This window comes from Manacus candei, unplaced genomic scaffold (genome assembly GCF_025592945.1).
Source record: "Manacus candei isolate 608988 ecotype Guabito, Panama unplaced genomic scaffold, ASM2559294v1 h1tg000057l, whole genome shotgun sequence".
NCBI classification, from domain to species: Eukaryota; Metazoa; Chordata; class Aves; order Passeriformes; family Pipridae; genus Manacus; species Manacus candei.
Genome location: NW_026138105.1, coordinates 13,159,802 through 13,176,211, shown reverse-complemented (window position 1 = coordinate 13,176,211; position 16,410 = coordinate 13,159,802). Strand labels below are relative to the sequence as shown.

At 50.0% G+C, this 16,410-nt stretch overlaps 1 protein-coding gene across 1 annotated transcript in view; it reads left to right on the top strand.

Moving 5' to 3' along the window:
- CTNNBL1 (catenin beta like 1) overlaps positions 1-12,683 on the top strand; it is a 48,768-nt gene extending 36,085 nt beyond the window's left edge. The window contains exons 13-16 of the mRNA XM_051803176.1: positions 343-423; positions 6,541-6,678; positions 7,305-7,377; positions 12,431-12,683. Coding sequence (XP_051659136.1) covers positions 343-423; positions 6,541-6,678; positions 7,305-7,377; positions 12,431-12,519 — 381 coding nt within the window. The 3' untranslated portion in view covers positions 12,520-12,683. The remainder of the gene's footprint in view (positions 1-342; positions 424-6,540; positions 6,679-7,304; positions 7,378-12,430) is intronic.
- The last annotated feature ends 3,727 nt before the right edge of the window (positions 12,684-16,410 follow it).

Sequence of the window (16,410 nt, the reverse complement as noted above, 5' to 3'; positions counted from 1 at the left end):
CATCCAGCACAGAGAGAGAGAGGTCTGCTGGGGAAACAGGGAGCCTGGAGAGCCTCAGCACAGAGAGAGTGAGCTGGGGACACATCTGTTTGCTGCCGTTTATCTGGTGCTGATGGGACTGTGTTCCCATATGGGGTTACATCCGAACGCCTGCAGCCTCAACGTGCTCATCCAACCAGCACTTGTACCCTCCTTCTGTAACATGTTCCTCCCTGGGAGGGACAGAGTTCTCTGTTGCTTTGTGAAGCCTGGAGCTAGGAGGAAAACAAAATTGCATGAAGGATTAAAGATGATTGCATTGTTCTTTTTTCTTGCTTATGTCTCTCTCTTCTGCCCTTGCAGGTTGATAGGCTGATGGAGCTGTATTTTAAGTACCTGGATGCAATGCAGGCAGCTGATAAGAAGATTGATGGGGAGAAACATGTATGTATTGCTTAAGTTTGGCCAGGTCATGTTTGTAACACCTCTGTACAGGACTCCTAACTCAGCCAGGTCACTCTTCTCAGCTGTGCCCTCATACCTGTGCTGTTACCTCCTAATTCCTGTTGCCCCACTCTCCAGCTTCCAGGTAACCTCAGATAAAACAGGCCAAGAACTTCTCTACAGCAAGTGCCTTCTGACTTGTCTCTTAGAGTGAGTTTTACTAGAAGGGCCCAATTCCCTGCTTCAGTTTGCCTCCATTTTTACCTGGCTGCAGTCCTGCTTGGTTTGGCAGATGGACAGTAGGTGAAATGCAGAGAGACAATTACATGATAATGTCCTACCCTGTTCTGTAGAGTTCTGATGAGCAGCAAGAAAGCGTCTGTGTTGATGAGTTAGCTGAGGTGCAGCCAAGGGCTGTGTGCTCTCTGCACACCAACAGTGAGTGTTTGAGTGACACGAGCCTTGGTACAGCACTTCCTTGGAACTGAAGCTGGAACAGACCTTTTGAAAGAGAACGAGCGGCTGGAGTCAGGAAGCAGCTTGCGGAGCTGTTAGCGAGCTTGGCCAGCTTCCCACAAGATTATCTGTATCAGCACCGGGGAGGGTGTGAGATTGATTAGCGCTGACGGAGAGCAATGGCTGCAGCTGCCGTCCCGCGCGCCGCGCGCTCCGCGTGCCACGGGCAGCAGCCCCCCACCAGGCCCCGACAAACAGCTGCCTGCCCGCTGCCAAGGCTGCTTCTCCAGGCACTGCCAAACATTCCGAGGTCAGCGCAGCGCTGCTGCTGCTCAAAGAGGCACGGGAGTGAGTGATGAATGGAGCTGCTTTTGCTGCCAGCGCTCAGGCTCCGTACAGACGTGGCAGCGTCACCAGTGAGCCGTGGCCTGGAGAAAAACGGTGTTGACCCTTTCCTGCTCTCCCTCCATGCTCTGTCTGTCCTCTTCAGAACAGGGCAAGAAATTGTTTATTCTTTATTTTTTGCTGTTGGTGGCGGGGAGGGTTTAAAATTCAAAAAACCAAAATGGATTTTTCTGGGTGAGGCTGTACAGAGCACTAAAATGCTGTGTGCAGAGCAAGGGTATGTGTCCTTTATCCAGGAATATCCTGGAGCAGCCTGCAAATGTTAACATCTGTAGCAAACAGCCAGCACAAAGCAGGGGTGGAGTGAGTTCGAGTGTGGACAGGCTTGTGTAGAAGGTCTTTAGTGAGTAATATTAACCCATTTGTGTCTACTAATGCACAAGAGAAGAGTAAGGAACATCAGGTTTTCCTCCTGTATCTGGAATAAATGGATCTCAATCCTTCACCTCCTATTAGAACTAATAACAGGATTTGGCAGAAACGTGGGTGAAATATATTTGGCACATGTATGAAATACACTGTTGAAGTTCATTCCTAGCTTGGAACACTCTTGAAATTATTGTTTGCTTTATTTTTTAGCATTTTCAGATGGTCAGTGGGACACAGTCTCCTGAGACTTGAAGTGGCTCAAGTGTTTTCCCCACACAGGAGTAGGCAAAAGCCATCATTCTGTCTGTCACATCCTGGCAGTGTCTGGCTGTGACAGGATTTATGGAGCACTTTAATGTTCCTAGTTGTGGCACATGAATCATTGAGGTGGATGCAATGAACGCTTTAGAAACTGCACTCTGTCACTTGGGGGCTTTTGACCTTCCACTTGCAGTAGAGGACATGGTACCCCAAAACCCTGGTATACAGATCCTCACCTTTCTCTCTGTCCTACAGGAAAATGATACCTGGTGAGGTTTTACAGATTCAGTCTGTACCATTGAGAGTGAGATCCGAGTCTGATGGACAGAGTATCCTGGTGTAAGTCTTGCATTACAAGGAGTGAAAAGCTGATTACACAAGGAATGACTGAGTGCTTTATCTTTAGTAGTGCAGCTGGCATAAGAAGCTCCTGCTCTTGCAGTTCTCCTCCTTTTTATTTCTTTTAGCTTGGCTTATTTTAGTGATCTGGTTTATAGCCCTGTTTTTCAACCCATGGCAGTGATGGTGGGGGAATAGTTGAGGGTAGAAGGGAGGGGAGGGATTTCTGAAGCCAACTGTTTTGGGGAGGAAAACTTGTAGTCAAACTTCACCCTTAATCTGGACTGTGAAACAGAACGAGGTCGCTGAACCCTTTCTCAGTGTTACCCCTTTATTTGCTTTGATAAAATCTGTTCAGAAAGGATCAGAGGTGATAACTGGGTGATTATCCTAATTGCCATGTGAAACCCAGGAGCAAAGTCCATGAGAGCATTATTTCCAACACCTGATGCCTGTCTTAGCACTTTTCTTAGAGTTTTAAGGTAATGAAAATATCTTGTTCTCCTCGCAAATTCTTTAATTATTTTTGTAGGAAATGGTGCAAAATCCTGTGGCTTTTACTTCCCTCTGAAATGAGGTGTAATTATGGGTGGCAGCAATAGCCTTGGCGATCTCTAAAGACAGCAGGAAACGACAAGAGATGGTTTAATATTTTTATATTTCTACAGAAAATTATGCTCAGCAGGTTTATTGGATAAAATATTCTCACCAGACACTTTGCGCTATAATGACTTACAAATTACATGCTAATTGTGCTACAGTTCAGCCACTCCATCCTTGAAAGGGAGAGGTGGAACTCCTAGCATGAGTGTGGTGTCCACAGGTGGGGATAACAGGTAGGGATTTGTGTCAACCTGTCCTTTCAGTTCGGTGTAGAAAGACTGGATTGCCTGGAGCTGTGATGAGGGCAGGACAGGGCATCCTGGCAGGGGCTCGGTGTGCAAGGGACAGGAACACCCTGGTGTTCCAGGGCACTGCTGGGTTTGCACTATCAAGTTTTCCCAGCACGTGGCCAGCAAGCCCAAGTAAGTCTTGAATGTTCTTGCAGAGGCTGGTGGGTGTTTTCAGATGACTGCCCTGACACAGGCTCCATTTCTTGCTGCTGGCATTGAACTTGGACCAGGAGCCATTGCTCTGTTCTCTGCTCTGCTCTGTAGCAACCACAATGAGCTTTTTGGCTCTTGCAGGCTGGAGGCTCAATTTACAGAAATTCAAGTGTGTTTCTGCTTTTAAGGCAGAAATGAACAAAGTCTTTCCCATGGCAGAAGGCTCTGATGGTTTCTTCTGTGGTTCTGAGAGCTTGTTGGTCACCTCGGTGTGACCTGGATGTTTTTGGCTCTCCTGGCTGCAGTGGAGCCCGTGCCTGACCAGATTCATTCCAGACATTCTGTGTTTCAAGGAACATGGTGGTCAGCCTGTGGAAGGGACTGTGTTGTCTGCAGCCTCTGTGAGTGAAAGAGGCTTCTGGAGACATTGCTGTCATAGTGGTGAGCTGAGAGCGGGTGGTCCTGGACAGTCCCTGTTAGTTACCCTTACCCAAGGCTTCTGCTCACTCCTTTCCTGTACAAATGTCAATGCCTGTCTCCTGCTTATCCTTTTTGACCCAGGGCTTAGCAATGGCTGTGAGTTTGACTTTTAGCCTGTGGTCTGAGCACAGCCATTAGGAGCCTTCCTGTCTTTGACAACCTGGACTGACCTTGCTGTCCCATCCAGTGAGGATGTAAAACCAGGATCTCAGAGGTGTTTGTTCTTGATCAGTGCCATTTCTTTTGCTTTACCCAGCTATGCTGTGTGTGCTGGAAGGTGGGTGATAGGTGAGGAAGGATGCAGAGAATCTACTCCAGTACCTGAGTGGAGCAGAAACGGGTGTGATCTTGGGTACCAGCACTGCCAGATCCATCGTGTCTTTAGGTTTGGAGTTTCTACTTGATACCTCGAGGCCTGTCAGTCCTGCCTCATTAGTGTGAGAGAAGCTCATTTTAGCTTCACAGAAGCCCATCTTATTGCTGTCTTCTCCCATCAGCAAGGGGCATCTCAGTACATATTGCTGGCAGATTAGAAATGGCACCTGAGCGCTCATTTGGAGGTTAGCGACTGACAGCTTTGAAAGAGAGACCAAGTGGGAAGGGGGCTGTTTGGTACTGTACTGGAGGCAGATTAGCACTGAAAGGGTGGCTGTGGTTTAAAAAAAAAAATTAAAAAAGGACTGTGAAAAGGCACCTTAAAACTGTACTTGTCTTCTAATTCATATCTGCTTAATTTACTGGCACAAAATAATCTTCTCTGCTGAGAGGGGCTGTTAGAGCTGCTGCTGCTGTGTAATCAAGACTGCAGCTGCCTGGATCCAGCTCCTGTGATCCCTGTGCTCAGATCAGAATACAGAGCAGACCCAGCCTTTGTTTCCTGCTCTGGAGATTCAGAGTCCTGGCCTGTGGATGTTTTTCTGCTCAAGAATTTAGCACTATTGAACAGAGCAGCCAATGAGCCTGTGTGCAGTGCGGAGGGTGAGTGGTGGTTCAGGAGTGAGTGCCTTGTCTTTCTTGAATGGAGTTTTTTGTTAATTCAGTCAGTATTCCACTCTCTCACCAGCCAGACTCATCATTGTTTAGCTTTAGAAACCAGATTTTATCAGATTTCTGCCATTTGGCATGGAAGTAGGGTGAGGGAAGTCATTCGCTGCACAAAATTGGATTTTTCTATTTACTGGCAAGAGCTCGTATGCAGGCTTTGCCCAGTCATGCCTGTGCCCATGATTTTGAGAACCTGGAGTAAATGACAGATGTGCATGTGCTGGAGTGTACAGGATCTGATGCTAAAGCATCACATGTGAGTGTAGCCAAAGCAGTTGACTTCATGGCACAAGTAACGGGGAATTTACTTTTAAACTTAACTTGTTCTTTCACTGAAACTAGATTTCTAGGAGTAAAGGAGAAGTATTTCATTACCTGAGCTTTCCTGGAGGCAGTGGGAATCAGCTGTCCTTCTAAGTCACTCTGTCAGGTTTCAGTCCATGGAGCATCCATTGTACCCCTCCAGGGAGAGGTGCACAGGGCTCATTTCCTTCTTGTGCCTAAATCTCTCGACTTACCATAAGATTCGAGAGCTTGGCTTGACAAAACAGCAAAATTTGGCAGGCTCAACCAGCTTTGGTGCTGGTGACCTTGCATATATGTGTGTGTGTGTGTGTGTGTGTGTGTGTGTGTGTGTGCCTGGAGCACGTGCGCCCAAGGAAGCACATCCTGCAGAGCGTTGCGGGTACGGAGCGCCCACAGGTGATGGCTCTAATGAGGAAATATTGCTCCACCAGCGTGTGCCCACCTGCCAGACGGCTGCGGAATAAATCACAGAGCTGCAGCGAGCTCGCGGGGCCCGGCAAGCTGCTTCCCTTTGTTTGAGAACGAAACCAGAAAACAAACCCCAAAAATGCAGAAGGTCACACGTGACACGGTTGTTCGGGCCTGTCGGTCCCCGTGAGGACGGAGGGTGGGCTCATGCCATGGCCATGGCCAGCCCAACTCAGGGGAGACTGCTCTGAGGTCACTGCTGGGCAGCTCTTGATGGTGTTTTGAAGAAGATGCTCTGTCTGGACATGAGGGATGGAATGGAATGGCCTCTCACATTCTTCCTCTGCCCTCCCGCTGGGCAGGTCTCACTGGCAAAACTCTTATGGGCAGAGGAAGGATGGACAATGAGTTGGCATTCCCATGAGGAGTCATCACTCTCTGGCTAACAAACCCTGGCCCGGGTCTGCCCTGGCAGCATCCCTCACAAACACAGCCGGAAGAGCCTGGCTGGGCATGGAAAAGCTGTCCTTGTGGGGGATTTTCATAGTGTTTTCTCATCCATCAGTTCATAATGAAGCTGAAAGCCTGATAAGTCTGTGAGTCTGCTGGAGTCATGTTCTGCACTGCTGAACAGCACCCTCAGATGGCCAGTAAAAGAGCAGGTTTTGTTCCATTCTGACAAAGAACTTGTAAATCACAGATATGTGCGTTTGTTCCATAGTCACACTCTCTTGCCACTCGATGTAGAAATGTAATTTGTATGTTTAAATTAAAATTTTAACTTGCAGATGGACACACTTCACAACCAGCAAAGGCAAAACCTTCTTCAAAACTGAATGAAACGTTTCCTGAATTTAAATGAATTATTAAAAGTACTTATTTGGCGAGAACTATATGGCTGGTAATACTTTGGGAGAAACCACAAATTTCACCAACGTTTTACCACTGCTAGTGGGAAGTGCTCGGAGACAGTCCTCACACCTTTCCTTTTGTGGCTTTGCAGGACATGGTGCGTCGGGGAGAGATCATAGACGACGACATGGAAGACGAATTCTATCTCCGTCGCCTGGATGCCGGGCTCTTTGTGCTGCAGCTCATCTGCTACATCATGGCAGAGATCTGTAATGCCAACGTTCCCCAGGTAAAGCTGTGTACCAGGTTGGCAGATCGTCTGTGTTTCCATCCATGATGCAAACAAGGCTGTAAATCCTTGCAAATGCTGCCAGGTTGAATAATCGTCTCTCGAATTCCCTTTATGGGAGGAAATCTCCTGCTTATTGCATTTATGTCCGTACACCTCCATTAAGTTGCAGCAGCTAGGAGGGCATTAGAGAGGACAGAAGCTGATTATTGTCACTCAGTTCATACAGTCTGTGTGAGCAAGGTCAGGGTTTGAAATGGAAAGGCCCTGTCGATGCCACTGCTGAGGGAGCAGTGGAAGGGGACCTGCTCTCAGGAGGTCTCAAAAGGCACAGCTACAGCAGGTGACTTTTCTTGATCTGTGCAAAATGCTGCATCTTTCCTGGTGTGAATACACAGGGGTTTGTGAATATGGTCTGTGGCTACTTGTACCTGTGCCATGTGCCTTCCTGGGTATTCCCGAGTAGGTGCTCTGGGACTGAGGACTAGCAAGGCTGAGTTGAGTTTTGTGGTGCTCAGGTCTCTGCTCATCCCTCAAAGTGGGAAAAAGTGGGGCTGTGCATGGAAGTGCTGTGTGACTGTGTTGTACTGAAGATCACTTTCTTCTCTTTCCTACCCTTCCATCAGATACGTCAGAGAGTCCACCAGATCCTGAACATGAGAGGCAGCTCCATTAAAATTGTTCGACACATCCTGAAGGGTGAGTTGAGATATCCCTGTGCAAGTGTCTCATCGCTTCCAGGGGCAGCTTGGTCATCGCTTTGTAGGATGAGCCTTCACATGTAATTCTCCTTGGTTCCCTGCACATCTCCAGGCAGCAGCTGAGCAGTGTTCCAAGGTCCTGGCAGGGCTGGAATCACCCTGATTCGTGGCATGCTTTGCTTTGCTCCCGAGTTAGGGCACTTGCTGTAGCTGCTGTCAGGGAATGGCACATCACCTCACGCTTCCATCAGCTCCAGCCTGGCTGGGACTTGCTGCTGACATTAACGTGGAAGTAAATATTTAAGGGATGTGTACACGCATGCTAGAGGGAAGAATAGTGGAGCCTCATCTTTCATTAACACGGCCCTGCACTTTACCATCTGCACCATATTAGTACCCGCAGTGTATTTGTCTTGTTCTTAGTGTCAGATTAATATGGATTATAGCATTAAAGTATCCTCCGTAGCTTTAAAATGTAGCTGTTGTGATTTGCAATCCCAGTTTTAAAGTGCTGCTTGTTATTTTTAATGCTTATGTTGAATTAGAGCAATGCCTATTTGATCTGTGGCCCTCCTCTGCAGCCTCCTGTCCTTCAGCAGCAGCAGCAACCAGTGCTACTGGGGGAGAGGAGAGCAGGATTTGGGCTCTCCCCACAGCCCCTCAGAGCTGTGAGGCTTAGCAGGAGCAGCTGGGAACCTGCTGCCCAGGGAAGGTGCCTCCTCGTGGGACGTGTCTTCTCCTGAGGGGGGGCTGTGTTGTTTCCAGTGAGGGACAAGGAGACTGTTTCTCTTCTGGAAGGAAAGGAAGGCCTGCAGCATCTCTGGGGTACTGGGCTGTGGGATGTGTTGTTTCTTAGAGAGCAACAATTATGTTCTCCTGGCCTTTTCTTCCCCGACTTCAACATTGGCAGGTACAGGCAGCTTTTTTTCTTACAGAACCCGTCGGTTTTCTCCCTTCTCATATGTAGGAAAAAAGAGATCAGAAGGGTGGCTGGTATGACGAAATTAAGAGTGATTTTCTGACAGTGTGAGATTACCTGCAGCTATAGGCAATCTCTTTGGCTCTTGTCCTTGGCCACCAAGTGCAAGTTAATGCCTGCTGATGAGCAGGAGCGCTGGATAGGATGTCTTTGTTGATTTTAATTATGATTCTTGACAATTCCTGCCTCCAAACTGTCCGTTCCCAACGCAGAGCGTGGCACACGTTCCGCGTTCAGATCCCCACTCTTGCCCTGGGCCGTGGGTCCCCGAGGGGGTTGTCTGCACACCTCGCTGGATTTGCACACCTCACGGTCACGGCTCTGGCTTGTTGATTTACATACCAAGCTGAATTGGAGGGCAGCTGCATTAAAATTTCATCCGGTTCTTTCTTTCCCAGACAGTGACTTGCATTGTGAAACTTCCTCTGCGGTTGTGTCGTGTGTTGCGAGCTGAGGGTGGGTGCTCTCAGCAGCACCGTGTTCCCTGCCTGAAGGGGCACACCTGGCTCATTAATAATACAGGGGATGGATCCAGAGTTTGAGGCTCTGACTGCAGCTCTCTCCAGCTCTTATGCTTGCCAGTTTTAGAGACTTTTGCCACCACAGTAGTCAAGACCTCAGCAATAAATTTCCTAATGGGCTCTTTGAAATCCCACAGTGGGGCCCAGCAGATCCCTACAGGCAGGAGCAGCACCGGGCTCAGCTGCTGTCTGGGCTCTGAAATTCAAATTTTTCAGTAGTCACTCACCTGTATCCACATCCATGGGCAATGTACATTCCCCAACTTTTAAAAGTAGTGGCACTGCGGGCAAGCACCTGCCACTCCAGGGGAGTCAGTCTGTTGGTCACAACTTCCCATTGGAGCAGAGGTTTGGATGTGGACCCTGCAGTGGGCTGCCATGGGACTGATGCCAGCAAGGCACTTCTGAAACTTCACTGGAGTCAGAGCTGCAAGTGACTGAGAAATCAGGAGCTTGAGCCTTGGCTGGAATGTTTCCAGGGCACTTTCCAACTTGCTCTCAGGACAGATGAGGGCTGGTTTATTTTTACTTTTCGTTCAGTGTTTTGCTCTTGTTCAGTTTTTATTTTCTATTTTTGCATACTAATTAGGTGCTTGGTTTTTTAGTTTGATTTTTATGGCCTACATATTCTCCATGTTTCTCTGGCAACCTGACAGCTGATGGATCCCTTGGGGTGGCTCAGAATTACTTACGATGCAAGCAAGGAAGCAAGACTGTTTTCTTATGGTAGGGCTTTCAAGGGGGAGGAGTGGGCAGGAAATAACAGGAGGCTCATTAATGCATTTCTGCAGGCTGACCAGTCCTCCCACACTTCCTTTTTCTTGAATATCAAGCATTTCTTGTAATGGGACAGTTAGTTTGTGCTTTGGAAGAAAACGAGTGAATGGTGTGTGCCCTGGCTGGGGGGATGTTTTGGGGGTGGAGGGTGGATTCAGGACAGTGAATGGTGTCTGTGTCTTGGGGCAATGCCTGGTCTCTGTCTCTCACTGGGAATGGAGTGAGGCAGAGGCCTCTCTGAGTAGTGGTACTTGGCTCTGGAATGGCAAAGCTCCCTATTCCTCCCTGATCCAGAGGGACTGGGCATTGGTCCTGGCTCCCTCAGGCAGCCCCTGCTGAGGCCCCTCCCCACAACACCTGGTCACATATGTGGTGTCAGGTGAGCAGGCACCCTGGGAGCTGGGCAGGTGGAATCCAGCCCAAACTTGTTAGCACAGGTAAGCACAAAGGAAGGGTCAGTGTGCTGTGAGGACAGAGCTCAGGCTGGCTCACGGTTCCTCCGTCTGTGCAGGCTTTGGAGCTTCCAATATCCATTACAAGCCTCAGTATTTCCCAATTGATTTTTACTGTTCTGTAACCATTGTATTTTGTCTAATGAAGCAGAAACCAATCTCGAGCCCTTTCCCTTTGTGTAGCTACAGCAGTGTGTAAGCTCTGGTTAACTGTTGGCAGGCGCAGCTTACATTTGATTTTGTTTTTTTTTTCAGTCTCAGGGAAGTGTTGGAATTTTAAATAAAAAACCAAATGCGTAAATTCTCGGTCAGAGATATATTTTTTTAAGCCTGGTTCTGGGGGTTATATCTGGTCTCTTCAAATGAGCATTAGCAGCTGTCAGAACCCAGTAAACAGTCACTGGGGCTTTAGTCTCTTACAAAGCTAAATGTTTAGAAGGAGAAATGCTGAGCTTTTGGACAAGATTAGAGGAATTTGTGTCTTGCTTTTGTCTGGGTGATCTGGCTGGGACAAAGGAAGGGCAGTGTCATTAGTGGCACTCAGCAGTTCTCTGCTTGAGCCTTAGTCTGAGCACTCTGTCCTTAAGCTGGGAGTGGAGCAGCTCCGAGCCTGCTGCCCACTGGGTGGATTCTCCAAGGGCAGAGCTGTTGGAGACCACAGCCTTCTCTCAGCTGGGCATGGAGAGGCCGTGGCAGGTGGGAAGTGCTGCCTTTGGGCTGCAATAAGCAGCATTTGCAGCTGCTGTGGCTGTTCCAGAGGCACTTTCCCTAATGGAGCATGGAAAGGGCTGCTGGGGACAGAGCTGACTCCTCCCTGGGCACGCTGCTGACAGAAGGCTCTGGTACTGCCTGAGGGGACAGGGAGACTGAGCTAAGTGCCAGCCTTGGCTGGGAAGGGGGGACCCCATCCCTGTGCACTGGGATCATCTCCTGCCTGAGGTTTGGATCCCCGATGCAGCGGCAAAGCCCTCAGCCAAAGTGTGCACAGCGGGGCTGGGGCTGCACTGCCCCGCAGCAATCAGCCCATACACAGGGACCTGCAAGGAATCCATCCTTGTAGGAGCTTCCTGCTGCCCTTAAGAGTGATGGAGAGTGGCTCCTCCACCGAGGGAAGGAGTCCCAAGCTGGTCCCTTCGCCAGGACAGGGGACACTTGAGGTTCACCTGCAGCAAACCTCAGCATTACCACCTGCTCTTGTTACAGGTACTGGAATAGTTTATAAATATTAAAAAGATTTCTCCCAGAGGCCTGGCAAAGAGCTCTTGTGCTTGTGTGTGGAGAGTGAGAGAAAGTGCACGCAGGAGGGAAGACTCCCACATCATCTAACTTCTCCCTGTCCTCGCTGCTTTCAGTGCTCTTATAACAAAGGCTTTGATGGAGCTCAGAGCATGTAGCAGTGCTAAACGTATAAATATTAAAGCAAAGTTTCTACAGCAACTTACCATTCAGAGCTGAATACAAGCTGTTCTGTTTGTTTGGAAGAAGGGAAAGAATGCGAGCAGGCGGAGGTAGGGAAGCGCTGTCTAACCAGCAGCCTGCTCCTGATTTCCCCAGATTTGTTCAGCTCCTTGCTTCTGCAGCTCAAAACCTGCTTTTTATTTTTTCTTTTTAAACCATCTTTGAATATGCAGGTTCTGGTGGCAGGAAGGAGGGAGCTGGTGTGGGATGAGAACTGCTAAGATCCAAATGAATGTCAGGAAGGAGAGCTGCAGAGGGAATGTTTGGTTCCCTTGGTGTTTGACTGTGTGCATGGATGGGCAAGATCTTGGTCTGGGATCCTCTGCCTGACAACAAGGAGTTTGGTTTGTAGTTAAATCTGAACCGGTGGGTTTTCTTCTGTGTGGTTAAAAGCACTTTGTAGATTGGGGAATTGGGGTCTCCTTGACATCCCTTCAGGATGTTTGGACAACAGACAGGTTAAACCCAGGACTGGGAATGTTTAACAGTTGTGTCCTGACCTTTTCTGGTGACACTCTGGTGTTCAAAGGGACCCAGAAAGCTGGTGATGTCTGGCACTGTTTGTATTTCTTGGGAATAATGCCATGATTGGTGCTCCTGGGTGCTGGTGTCTGCCTGAGGCAGGGCATTCTCTTCCCTCTGTCTGCCACAAAAGCTTTAATGAGGGTCAGGGGGTGTTTGTTATGCAAAGCTTTAACCCTGGGGACGGGCAGGAAAACCATCAATGCTCCTTGCATTAATTCCCATTCGGCTGTTTGCACTGGATGTGGATGTGGGCTCCTGCCGTGGTGTCTGCAGGAGCTGCTGCCTGTCTTTCATTCCTGTAGCACTCAAAGCGTGTGTCTGTCTGCTCTCTCCCTGCAGAGTATGCAGAGAACATCGGGGATGGGAAGAACCAGGAGTTTCGGGAGAGTGAGCAGAAGCGGATCCTGGATCTGTTGGAGAATTTCTGAGGACCAGGAGCTGAACTCTGTGTCTGCCCACGAGGACACGGCGCCAGTTCTCCCTCCTTCTGCCCCTCCTCCAGCCTTGATTGCACGATGAAAGTGATGTTTCTGTGAAACTGCTTTTAAATGGGATTTGGGAGATATTAAAGATAGTTTCCTTTTTTTTTTTTTAGCTCCTGGTTTGTTATTTAAGCAGTGTGCTATGAGCAGAGCTGGAGCCGTGTGTCTCCCACCAGATCATCACAAGGTTTCCCTTTTTTGTCCCTTTTTCCCCCTAAGTCAGTCTGCGGGGATCAGTGTGAAACAATATGAGTGTTTGCTTTGGAAGGAGGGCAGAGAGGAAGCCTGGATGGCTCAAGAGACTGTCTGCAAGTTATTCCAGCCTGATCCATTAATGAAAATGTACAACCCCTGCTCTGACAGGAACCAGGGAAGCTGGGGCAATGGTGTGTGTCCAGTTCAGCTCTTCTTCAGTGGCACAGGGAATCCAGGGATTGGCCAGATCAGCCATTCCTGTTAAATCTTCCCACAGGCAAGTCAGAATCGAAGGCAGGTTCTGACACAGGTCGGTCACTGTGTCCCCTCCTGAAGGGCACATGGGAGTGAGTCTGTCAGGGTTTTAACCAGGCTAGGAGGGAGGGGAGGTAAGCAATGACATGCCCAAGTTCCATCACCTTCCTTTCGCAGTCAGTTCTGGTTCCTGCACTGGGAGCAGGGCTCCTATAGCAGCAGCAAATCCCCGAGAGCAGAGGGAGAGCCCTGCTCACCCAGTGCTGTGGGGCTGCAGGGATGCTGAGGGCATCAGCAGCTGCCTGCCTGCCCCAGGGGAAGGGGCCACAGCTCTTTCCTGTCACCCTCTGCACCACACTGTGATTTTGGGTGTCACTGTCCCAGACGCTTCCCTGAGCCGGGACTCCCAGCTGGGATAGGATGTAGCTGAGAATATTTTCCTGCATCCTCTTTGCTGCTGCTCAAGTTAATGACTGTCATCACAAACCATCGCGGCTCCCGCAAGCTGGGCTGTGCCTAATTTAGAGAGATTTGCATGCTGGCAGCATTCATTTTTTATCTCCAAGAAAAATGCATTGTCAGGGAAGCCTAAAGTCTTCCTTCAATCCTGACTGCGCAGGCACTGCTGGCCTGGCACTATCGAACCTGGTGTTGAGGGGATCAGCACGGGAAGTCATGGCTTCAGCAGCCACAAAAACCTGCAAAAGTATGTTTTTGGTGCAGAACTTGTTTGAATTCTGCATTTCTTTCTTCTGTTGAAGGTGTTTTTTCCTTTAGCTTTCAGATGTGTTTAGGTTTTTACTTGAGCCTGGGAATCCTTCCCTTTCCACGCCATGGCCAGAGCTGGTCTCTGGTTCCCCCTGGAAGGTGACTGGCTGTTCCCTTACACTGTGCTTGTGTTGGAAGAGCTGAGGAGAAAGGGAGGAATGGAGGGTTTGAGGCAGAGCAGGAGGGGGACTTAGTGAGCATGAAACAGCTGTGGCTGAGAAGTGGGGCCATGTATCTGTGGGAGAAAAGGGCAGGGAAGGTCTTGAGAATAGTGCAGTAAACTGCCTGAGGGCAAGGTAAGTTTATAAATCTAAATCTAAATATTTAACCTGATTCTCTGTGTTTGCCACGTGTGTGTGTGTGTACATGTGATCGTTTCCCTGCATGTCTGGTGTCCTGGTGCGGGTGTGCAGTGCACGATCACTGCTCCAAGTTGGCTCCTCTCAGGTGGGGAAATTCTCCAGCAGCATCTGCTGGGAGTGAAATCTCAGTCACTGCCACAGTGGGTTGTGCCAGAGAACTCTGTTGGAAGCACTCACTGCAAGGGACAGGGGCTGGAGGAACCAAAAATGTGGTGCTGTGGCGTGTGGGTTTCCTGGACTCTCAGGGGAGCAGGGAAGGGTCCCAGCACTGCTCCAAGTGCCAGCAGTCAGTGCTATCCTGGCTCAGGAGAAGGGTCACAATTTCCCACCTGGAATGGGGACAGTGGGTGATGGAGTGAAGTTGATGGGGCTCAGCATCATCCTGTGAGCTGATGTTCCCTCTGCGGGGCTGGGGATGTGGTGCCACCCCTGCACTGTCCCTTGTGGTTCCCATGGCTGTGGTACTGCACCTGGGGAGCAGGAACACTTTGTGCAGAGTGTTTTCAGTTATTTTAGTCTTCCCAAGCCAAAGGAGGTATTATGGAATTAGGGAATGGCAGCGTGCCCATCCTGCCCAGCCACTGTTGACGATGCTCCAGATGTTGCCAAGGAATTCGTGCAGGGCCAGTTCCTGCAAGTCAGGCTTTTACAAGACTGATGATGAATTATTCCCTTCTCCTAATTTCCAAACTCATTCAGAGGGAGGAACCCCACTGTTCCAAAGGGAGTATCCTCTACTGGGGGATCCCAGTGTGCTGGAGGGACTGGAAGCAGCTTCCTGCCCTCTTGGGGCACATGAAGTCCCTTATCTTGTACAAAACCCTGGTAAAGCATGAAAAAACCACTTGATGTCCCCAAGGCCTGTCGGGTGCTGCAATGGGGTCTGGCTCTCCAGCACCTGGCACAGATGGGAAGTTGGAGCCCCCCACTCCTGCCTGTGCTCCCCTTGCTCCTGGGATCATCCCTATCCCGGTACTGGCCTCTGGGCTTGCACTGCCACTGCTGATGCTTGTGCCTGAAGAAATCCCGGCTCCATAAATGATTTCAACAGATAAGAAATGAAATTTGGTGAGGAGAGATGGTGATGCCCAGAGAATCATGATCCTGGTGATCATTCCAAGCTCTGCCACCCACGCCCTGGCCCAATTGCTGGGAAATGCTGGATCCTCTGCCTTGGTCCTTGGGATGGGCTGGGGGCCCACCTGGGCCCACTGTTATTAAGATAATTATTCAGCTCAGTGTGCTGCTCCTGGCCAGCTCGTTTGTGCTGTCATGTTGAGCAGCACAGAAAAGCCTTGGAGGTGTGAGGACAGGCGCCCTGAGTCTTGGCAGCCGTGGAGAATGTTGTTACTGTGGTTGGGGGAGGATTAAAAGGTTGAGCTAATAACAGATTTTCTTAAGGAGGTATCCTTAGGCTGTGGACAGGTGGATTTGTGCCCTGGTTTAACCCTGGTGGTTTCTGTGGCCCTGGGGCAGCAGCATCAGTGTTGGCTTTTGGGCTAAACGTGGGGTTTGGGAGGGGGTGTGGGAGCAGTGCAGCCCCCAGGCAGCTCCCACAGGGCTCTAGGCTGCTGGGAGGGATAGCAGGGGCATCTCACTGAGTGACAGGAGCCTGGTGGCTTTGGCTCCTCTGTGAGCCCTTGGCAGGTCGAGTCATGCACTCACCTGCCTGCTCTGCACTCGGGGCAGGGGGCAGCAGAGTGTGCAGGGACAGACACCCCGCCCTGTCACCCCCCTCGCTGGGCTGTGTTTTCCTGTCTCTGATTTTAAACAGATTTGACTAAAGAGGTAAATGAGAAGGTAATTAGAGGGAACATGATGGATGAGGCACTCTGGTGATGGTAGGCAGGAAACTTGCCCTCCAGGAGAAAGGAGCGGGGAGTGTGTCCTTCTGCAGGAGCATCGCCCCTCACCCCGCGGTGCTCCTGCTTCCCCCTGCAGCAGAATTCTGGGATGCAGTGCTGGGAGCTCTGACCCCTGGGAGTGCCCAAGGCTGTGGGCATGTGCTGCTGCAGGCAGGGATGAGCCTGTCATCCGGACATCTGGGTTTGCCAGGGCACTGATCCCAGGTTTGGTACAGGATGGATGAGGCTGCCGAGCACAGGCACAGGATTTAAAAGCAGGAAAGCAGCAAGGGAGGGAGGAGATGCTGTCCACAGTCTGTGGGGCCATTGGCTTCCTCTCCTCCGTGCAGATAGAGGTTGGGGTTTGGTCGGACTGAGGCCGGGCTGGGATCGGCTGGGGCAAATCCTGGGGG